Source organism: Pieris rapae, chromosome 3 (genome assembly GCF_905147795.1).
Source record: "Pieris rapae chromosome 3, ilPieRapa1.1, whole genome shotgun sequence".
Taxonomy (NCBI): domain Eukaryota; kingdom Metazoa; phylum Arthropoda; class Insecta; order Lepidoptera; family Pieridae; genus Pieris; species Pieris rapae.
This window is the reverse complement of record NC_059511.1, coordinates 1,903,701-1,912,472: the sequence shown is the minus strand read 5'-3', so window position 1 is coordinate 1,912,472 and position 8,772 is coordinate 1,903,701. Positions and strand designations below refer to the sequence as shown.

At 30.3% G+C, this 8,772-nt stretch overlaps 3 protein-coding genes across 6 annotated transcripts; 1 reads left to right on the top strand and 2 right to left on the bottom strand.

Annotated features, from left to right (window-relative positions):
* Positions 1–233: 233 nt before the first annotated feature.
* LOC111000659 (actin-related protein 3) lies at positions 234–1,853 on the bottom strand. The gene has a single exon (XM_022270191.2). It carries the CDS (start codon positions 1,741–1,743, stop codon positions 487–489), a length of 1,257 nt encoding a protein of 418 aa, XP_022125883.1. The 5' UTR covers positions 1,744–1,853; the 3' UTR covers positions 234–486.
* Positions 1,854–2,649: 796 nt separating this feature from the next.
* LOC111000658 (leptin receptor overlapping transcript-like 1) lies at positions 2,650–5,446 on the bottom strand. 4 transcript variants are annotated; one of them, XR_002600441.2, is made up of 5 exons: positions 5,256–5,445; positions 4,767–4,842; positions 4,310–4,496; positions 3,743–3,912; positions 2,650–3,015 (listed from the first exon to the last, which is right to left on the bottom strand). XR_002600441.2 is itself a non-coding variant. In XM_022270189.2 (5 exons), coding segments are annotated over exons 1-5 (390 nt in total). In that variant the 5' UTR covers positions 5,272–5,446; the 3' UTR covers positions 2,650–3,014. The 4 variants fall into 4 exon arrangements, 3 of the variants coding, with proteins under 3 accessions (XP_022125881.1, XP_022125879.1, XP_022125882.1); XM_022270189.2 differs by having other exon boundaries at positions 3,803–3,912; positions 5,256–5,446; XM_022270187.2 differs by having other exon boundaries at positions 2,650–3,912; positions 4,767–4,841; positions 5,255–5,445.
* Positions 5,447–5,699: 253 nt separating this feature from the next.
* Positions 5,700–8,035, top strand: LOC111000657 (DNA-directed RNA polymerases I, II, and III subunit RPABC1). Its single transcript, XM_022270186.2, has 6 exons — positions 5,700–5,907; positions 6,083–6,171; positions 6,767–6,945; positions 7,267–7,429; positions 7,755–7,833; positions 7,936–8,035. Exons 1-6 carry the CDS (start codon positions 5,851–5,853, stop codon positions 7,999–8,001), a joined length of 633 nt encoding a protein of 210 aa, XP_022125878.1. The 5' UTR covers positions 5,700–5,850; the 3' UTR covers positions 8,002–8,035.
* Positions 8,036–8,772: the final 737 nt, after the last annotated feature.

Sequence of the window (8,772 nt, the reverse complement as noted above, 5' to 3'; positions counted from 1 at the left end):
GTGTATATGCATTTAGTAAATATGTATTTGTTTGAGTTTCTTTGGTAATATAAACTGGTAATTGACTTTTGCATGCAGCTCTAATGCAAAATTCAGTTTTTTTTCTCTGACAAACTTCCATACTGTCATAGATATATAAGTAGCCAATTTAAATAAAATTTACTACACTCAAAACAAATATTAAAATGGCTTGCAACTAAAATTTCAACTAAGATTTAAATAAAACCAGTATAATTATAAAATCTTATTATTTGGCTGTGGCTGGAATGAAATACATTAAATGCCTAATTATAGTCCAGCAAAATGCAGTGAATAAAACATACAATTATACTTACACTATACAGTTAATTAAATTCTATAATTTTATAAATGATGAAAGTATAATATATTTAAAGTCTTGTATCATTTCATTTAAAATTATTGTTTAAGTCTTATTTTTCAAATAATATAATATTGCTTAAAATAATTTAAATACTGAAATGAACATTATGTCATGGTACCAAAGACAGGGTTGTGGCGGCAAATGCTTGGGCCATATTCCATATAGGCTTGTTTGCTGTGACAAACTTGATAGAATTCTGGAGTAGAACCAAGCATACTACCCCCAAACCATACTGCATATCTCTGCATATTATGGGAAATTACTTGAACATCAATAGGTTTGGGTGTTATGCGCCCTTCAGATAGCATTGTAGACATCTTCAATCTAGCATCAACAGTCCTTTTAATATCTCTTTGTAATCTGCGCCCAAAATCTCTGAACATAGTCGATCCACCTGATAATACAATGTTTCCATATAATCCTCTCCTAACATCAATTGGACAACTTTGTATTACATCGTCAACCATCTCATTGAGGGGTACAGTGAAATCAGCATTTGAGAACTCAGGATGGAAGAAAATTTCTGGTCCCAAGAAACGCTCGTACCCCACATCAACATCAAATGGATTTTTTGTAATTGCATTTATTCCTGTATATTTTTTCATCCATTTTGCTGGATCTGAATCATATTTTGCAAATTCCTTAGCAATATCAGGACAGATATAACTGTATCTTTCTTTAATAGCTTTAGCAGTTTCCAAGCTTTGCTCAGGTGGTATACCAACTTCTCTTTCGCGTAACAGTGACTGAATAAATGATGTAATATTTCTTCCTGCAATTGGTATGTGTTTTATACATGAACCAATGACATAACCTTCAGCTACAGGAACAATATGAGTCACACCGTCTCCACTGTCTACTACAATGCCTGTAAAAGTGCGTCCTGCAGATGTGCGAGATTTCCAGGAAGCGGCAAGTGCAAGAACAGCTTGAACAGCAATGTAAAGACCAGGAACATTAAATGATTCAAACATAATCTCAGCTAAATATTCCCTATTCTCAGGGGTATTCAATGGTGGTTCTGTTATCAAAAAATGGTGATCCTCTGGTTCAGCTCGCAGATATTTAAATATGCATTGTTCAATATACCTTTCCATCAAATCCCAATCTTCAACCAAACCATGACGGACTGGATATTTAACGGAATAACCTGTGGCTTCAAATGCTTCGTCTCCGATAAAGAAATCTAAATCTTCTACGGCTTTAGTCATACGTCTAGTGCTTTGGTCACCCACTTTTGCAGTTTCTTTTATCGCTATGGCTGACGGAATGATAAACTGTGGTTCCTTGTTTCCAGCGAACCCCAACTTAGTGTAACCGGTTCCCACATCGATAACACATGCTGGTAGATGATCACCCATGATTTCTTAATATGTAAATACGTTTGATATTTTTTAAATACTGTAATACAAAATTAACAAACTGGGTGCGCCGACCGATGAAATCACTTTCTGAATTCTTAATCTTGTCAGTTGTCAGATTTGAATTTGTACATTGACAGTTACTGAAATACATAGATAACCTTGACATACTGTTAGATAACAGAGGATATACAGATATTAAAACACAATTAAGATGATATAATTTTTTTATAAAATTCGATTTCATAATGTTCCAATACAAAAATCAAATCTTTGGTCTAATACTACATATAAAACTCCAGCAACGCATTCGTCGTTTCCAAGGAACTCCACGTTTTCATTGACGCGTGTTTTTCACGACTAAATTATAGGCAGGTGCACGTAAGTCTAGCGCTGGCCGATACGTGGAAGGGATTGCTGCGCATGTGTATTGTGTCGTATCGGTGTGGGGGACGGAGAGACGGGAGCGTCGACTGGAGACCCAATCGACGCTACACGCGCCCGCTCTTCATTCCGCTAGCCCCCCTCAGGTACCTTATTTTTTACTTCTGCGCAATAACGGTCAGCGCTAGAGTTTCGTGGCGCAACTTGTACCATAGTTTTAATTCAAGTTCTCATTTTACCCTATGCTGATAAAGTTCTGAACTCAGTAAAAAGCAGTTAGGCATACGTACCATATGGTTATAGTCTTTGCGTAAGGCCTTTGACCGAACCACAGACCTACAATATTTCTAAAATTGATTACGACACTACAGTGTACATGCTTTTAGTGAACACTTATTACTTAATCTGAAATCATATGCGACAATAGCGTAGGGTCAGAATTAGTGAGGTATCAGAAACTACTAAAACTGTTTCCTTTTAACATTCACATCTCTTAATTAAAGGCATAATGAAAAAACAGTATCACAAGCATTCAGTACAATGTTTATTGTGACCCAGTTTTAATTACCATAATTATTTACAAGGTATCCAGATGGGAATGTAATAATTTTACAAGCAAAATTATTTTCCACATAAAATTCAACATTCATTATTTTACATCACTAAATTGATCAGTTACTCTAGCAAGTGAGCTTCATAGCCTTCATCATTATTAGAAAATAGCTAATAATAATTACATTATTAGTTTTTAAATCCCAATAATACTGGGTAGATTAGACAGGAATTCTATCACCTTAACATTTTATAGTCAACCTATGATTATTATATTCAGTTGTTGGATAATAAGTCGAGTCTTGTAGAATATTACCACCGCTTCTATTTAGGTATCTGAAATTATCAATATCACAAGATTGAAATTTAAAAATAAACAATTACACATTCATTTTTGATAATTGCACAATTGGTTAGCTGCTGTTGTGATTATTTGTCACATTTTTATTGATATTCTTTTAGTGTGTTATATAATATTTCCTGATACCATAAATGACGAAAGTTGTTAGTCACAAATATATAAAAATTTATGTAAAACTCTACATTTTGATAGATAACCAAAGCAAAAGACAATGTATTGCCAGATTTGTTTCATGTAATCATCATACTATTATAGAACCTGTTTTAATTATCTTTTGTAATATAGATTGTAATATTTGTAATAGTTAAGGAATATAGTGTGAGTAAAATAAGTAATTATTTAAATAGAAGCAGGCTTCACTCTTAGTACATGCTCTCAGTTTACATTAGATTGTTAATTATTTTATTCAAAGATTTTAATGCTATATAAGCCATAAATATTAAATTTTTTTTGTTCCATACTATTTGTAATAATATGAATAATGTTAGTCTAAGCTTGTAAAAAAATACACAGGTATTCGTTTCTTATTCTAATTAAGTGACGTGAATCTCAAATTTTAACTTTTTTATACATAAATTATGTGGATACAACAATTTTTAAAAATACTAATACCGAAGAAAAATATAAGGCTACATACTAACATCAGTATCATAATTCAGACTTAAATTAATATATTAACACAACATATAATTATTAGCTTACAAAAATCCGCCAAGTTCAATGTCTATTTGCAACATATATGTTGGTTTCTAGATTTCTCACCACATTGCATAATCTGAATCATCCATATCAAAGATTGTGAAGAAACCGAGAATAGTGAGATATACTATTATGTTGCCAGCTAGAGTAAGGTAGCATGCTCCCATAACAATCTGAAAGTAATTAAGTATTATCCACAAATATGATTAAAAACATCCAATCAAATCATAAAAATATTAGTTATTAACATTAGTACAATCATGTAACTGGATATAAGGTTTACTTATTTCTTTTGATGTTTTAAAGATAGAAAATGCTTGAGACAATTGGATTATTTTTTAAGTCCTTATATTTATAACTGTTTCTTTACATAAGACTATAGTAATTATTTTGCTTTTCATCTATTATATTTTTCCCATAAAAATACTAAATTTATTGTGCAGCAAAATTAAATCAGTTGATCATCTAATACAATAGTAATTAATCAACATCTAAATCTAAAGAAAATCTTAAACATTTATGGCAGTTAGTATTTAAATAACCAAACATTTGTAGTTAAAATACACTTACCACTCCTGCTCGAGCCAATACAATGGGTAGAGCAAAGGAGCTGACTAGAATTCCCATTGTGATAAAAACTGCAGCTTCCATGCAAGGTGAGTTGTTGCCTCCTGCACTGTCACCACTACGGCGGGCTATCATAGTTGGTATTGGGGATAGGATGTAAAACAACACAACAAAGAATGGCCACCATAATCTGAAATGATGCATAAAAATTGCCTGCTTTGACATGTAACAAAATAAGGTTGAAATATGTTAGGGAAAATAACATTTCCTATTAAAATCATGAACATCAGAAAAGTTTTGTTGGTATGTGTAGTAATTAATCTCAAGGAGCTGGGTTCAATGCACAGCAGCACCAATTTCTTTGGTTTTAAATACATAAAATAGAAGCCTTCAAAATGGAAACTTCAAGGATAAAGCCAAACAATGAAAAAAATTATACCATTATTTAAATATTACTCACTTGTATTGTGGTAAGGCACATGCTAATATGACAAATGTCATTCCAATTGATCCAGCAAATGCTAAAGACACTAGTCTGAAAATAATATGTAGTTTAACAAAATATGTTATATGTTTACAAAACTCATAACTACTTTTTATAAAAATCTGGTGTACTATATTATAGGAAACAAGAAAATATATCACATTGTCTTACTATACTTGTTCTAAATACTGCATAAATTAAAAAATCATAGATTATTATATACATGTCCTGGTAATAACTGTAAAATCGAGTTTCGATTAGGAAACTTTTTTAAGGAGGCAAATTGACAATTAAAAAGAAACCATCCCAATATTTTTACTTACCCTATAATAAATCCAAGATTATTGACATGAAACAAAAATAAAATAACAAGATTAGATTAGGTTTATAACAAAATTATTACTGTTTGTAAATAAATTAGTGACTCATTCAAAATGAAAGATGGGTGATTTGCTTGTACAATACCTTTGATTCCAGCCATTATAAATCAATTAGCCTTCTTCAAAAATATTTTAAGTTATTTGTGATTCTACTACAAACACTGGCTGTTAAAAGTTATTAATAAATTAAAAATTATGAGCACAACTACTTATAAAATTAAAACAAGATTTCTATTTTCTATTTCAATTTTGCATCGCAAGTCGTAACTTATTAGAAATGTCCATTGTCGTTGACTATTGTCAATAGTCAAATGAACTTTTATGTTCAGACAATCCATGATTTTTTAAATATCCTCAATTAATATCGATATATATATATAAAATTCTTCAATTCGAGGATCATAAAATATGCAATGCTATTTTATGTTGATGGTTTTTGAGAAACATACAAAATGTGATTGTTGCTTAAATTTTGAACTATAGATCAAAGTTTTAAGGTATATCTGTAATACTTAATAGTATGTTGTGCTCTGTTTCTCGAAAGCCCGGTGGAGTGTTGAGTGTTGACTGTTGATCAACTTAATCAGTGTCGTTGATTGTACTGTGATTTCTATATCATAAATAAGTACTAATAACTCTTCAAAAAATACATTTCACAAAAACCTTACTAAAACAAGAATATGGACGATGATGCAGAGACTTATAAATTGTGGAGAATCCGAAAAACCGTTATGCAGGTATCTACTAATCATATAGGTTAAGAACAATCCGGTACGGTTTTAAAGTATACTAAAGTTTTCTATTGCTTAAAAGAAAATAATTGATCGAACAGAATAATTAGAAAGTAATTGAATAATAGGTTGGGCATTCTGAAATTGTTTTCGATAAATAATAGTATTATTGAATTCACAGCTTTGTCATGACCGTGGATATCTAGTGACCCAAGATGAATTGGATCAAACTTTAGATCAATTTAAAGAACAATTTGGAGATAAACCAAGGTAAGATATTTATGTTACTAAAGCCTTTCATGAATTGCTTACCCTGGAGAAGTAAATGAAAATATTAGGTTTGTATACCTTTTTAAGTTTAGTTTTTATATCTTTAGTGTATGATAATAGATCTTAAATAATTATAAATAAGGTCATTATCAGGCATGTTAATTACTATTTTAGATTTTAATTTAGTACGATAACAAATTCAATGTAAAAGTAAGTAACTTTACCTAGGTGAAGTCTAGTTGTTTCTGAAACAGTTCTTTCTAAAATATTCTTCCGCACTTTTTCTTCCAATACTTGCATCTTATTTTATATTATTTTAATTTAACAGAAATTTAAATGACATATCCACAAACTGACAACAACAAATTTGACATTTAAAAAATAGTTTTCATTAAAAAAAGATGTAAAGATTATCATAATAACTTGAAAAGTAGTATTGTAATTCCTTTGTTAAATTGTGAGTTTGGTAAAATACCTACGTTAGGTAGATGAAATAATATTTGTATTTCTTGTATTTAAGCTAGCAAGTTCATCTTCTGGGTTGTCTGGTTTAATAAAGATATTGGAATCTTATGTAAATGTTAATATTTTTCAGTGAGAAAAGGCCAGCTAGAAGTGATCTAATAGTTCTAGTAGCTCACAATGATGACCCCACTGACCAGATGTTTGTTTTCTTTCCTGATGAAGCAAAAATTGGTATTAAAACTATAAAAACATATTGTACAAGAATGCAAGAAGAAAATATTCATCGAGCTATTGTTGTTGTACAAGCAGGTAATGCTTTATTCTGGCTTTTATATTTTTGTAAATTAGATATTATGCATCCTTATGTCAACTGTTGAATTCCAGTCTATATTCCTGGCTTTGTGGTTTTCTTCAATATGAGGAAAATAATAAGTTATATTTGCTTCTGTAATACATAGTAACAATAATACACTTCATATTTTGTTCTTTAAAATTGTTGAGTCCAATATTCCTATTATTTTGGTAGTTAGATTTATATTATAGTCCTCTACAAAGATAACATGGCGTCTTAACTGTTTTTCACTCTAGTTTTCTTTGATCTATGCTCTCATTCATATTATGAATTTTCAGGTATGACCCCCTCGGCAAAACAATCACTCGTGGATATGGCACCAAAGTACATATTGGAGCAGTTCTTAGAATCAGAATTATTAATTAATATCACAGAACATGAGTTAGTTCCTGAACACATTGTACTAACACCTGATGAGAAGCAAGAACTTTTAGCTAGATAGTATCCTTTTTATATACAACTTTGAACCTCAAATTTTTATTCTTAATTGTGTGGGATTAACTTCCATGACTCTTTTATGGATTTACTACACACATAATCCTCACTCTTAAGAAAAAAATTACATGTTGAATTGTCAATGTACATGGTTTTTAATGCAGCTAATTACAAACAACACAATCTAGTTATATTTACCATTCTTAATTAGAAAGATTTATACAATCAGATGAGTGTGAATCACAACATAAATTTTGTGTTTAAACATTTCAGAAGATTATCTTAGGTAGCTTAAGATTCATGCTTCAGTTTTCCTTAATTCAGAATACAGTAAATTAAAGGAAAACATGTTGATGCGAATACAGGCTGGAGACCCAGTGGCCAGATATTTCGGACTTAAACGAGGACAGGTATATATTTTTTAAATATGTTGCTATTATTATGGTCTTATTATATAGATTATGCAAGTTAACAATTTGTCGGTTGAATTAAAAAATATTTTTATTCTTCAGGTAGTGAAAATCATCCGATCATCAGAAACAGCTGGAAGATATATATCTTATAGATTAGTTTGCTAAGATTACTATAATAAAATTACATTTTAATTTTATACACATTTGTTTTAATTACGACCTTTATATGCATTTTTAAACATCCCTTCATGTCGTTTTATGGGCAATCATTGCTGAAGCCATTGATTGGTGTTTGATAAGTTTCTTTTGTTTGTGAATGAACATTGAGCCATTATAAAAATATACTGAAACTGTTTGTTACTGTGTTAGTTTAAAAAATATTGACTAGTATTTAAGATATCGACGTACTCTTTATGAAATTGCGCGCCATCTATGAATTACTTGATTAATATTTTATAGAATTCTTTTAGATCACCGCCACCCTGTTTATTTCAAATGAACTACTATGTAAGTATAATACCCTATTGTTTACTAAGTGTAAAACAAGATGGCGCTTTACAATTTCAAAAAAGTTCTTTTACAATTTTCACCTATACTATGAATACAATTACATATTGTATTCATAGTATAGGTATGCATCTTTGGATTAGGGTTAAATCTATAGACATAAAAAATCCTATTCATTATAATACACGAAATAACAGTAAGACTGTATACCAAATCGACTAAATTAAATAAACAGTTTACCTATGTTAGTAATTAGTGGCTTGATCACATTATTTATTAAATCATATTATACGTTTTGCGCCAAAGTATTGCGTCTTCGGTGGAGTGTTAAAAATGGTTGAAATCTATTGCGTACTTTTAAAGATTTCATATGTATAGCTTCAGAGTGAATTCAAATATGTTGTTAACATTGTAACTGTGCCCAAAAGA

Coding starts and splice junctions, on each gene's coding strand:
- LOC111000659 (XM_022270191.2), bottom strand. CDS start 1,743: ATGGGTGATCATCTACCAGCATGTGTTATCGATGTGGGAACCGGTTAC.
- LOC111000658 (XM_022270187.2), bottom strand. Junction 4,497..4,766: donor TGTGCCTTACCACAATACAA/GTGAGTAATATT, acceptor GCATCATTTCAG/ATTATGGTGGCCATTCTTTG. Junction 3,913..4,309: donor TATTGGCTCGAGCAGGAGTG/GTAAGTGTATTT, acceptor AATTACTTTCAG/ATTGTTATGGGAGCATGCTA.
- LOC111000657 (XM_022270186.2), top strand. CDS start 5,851: ATGGACGATGATGCAGAGACTTATAAATTGTGGAGAATCCGAAAAACC. Junction 6,172..6,766: donor CAATTTGGAGATAAACCAAG/GTAAGATATTTA, acceptor AATATTTTTCAG/TGAGAAAAGGCCAGCTAGAA. Junction 7,834..7,935: donor TCGGACTTAAACGAGGACAG/GTATATATTTTT, acceptor TTTATTCTTCAG/GTAGTGAAAATCATCCGATC.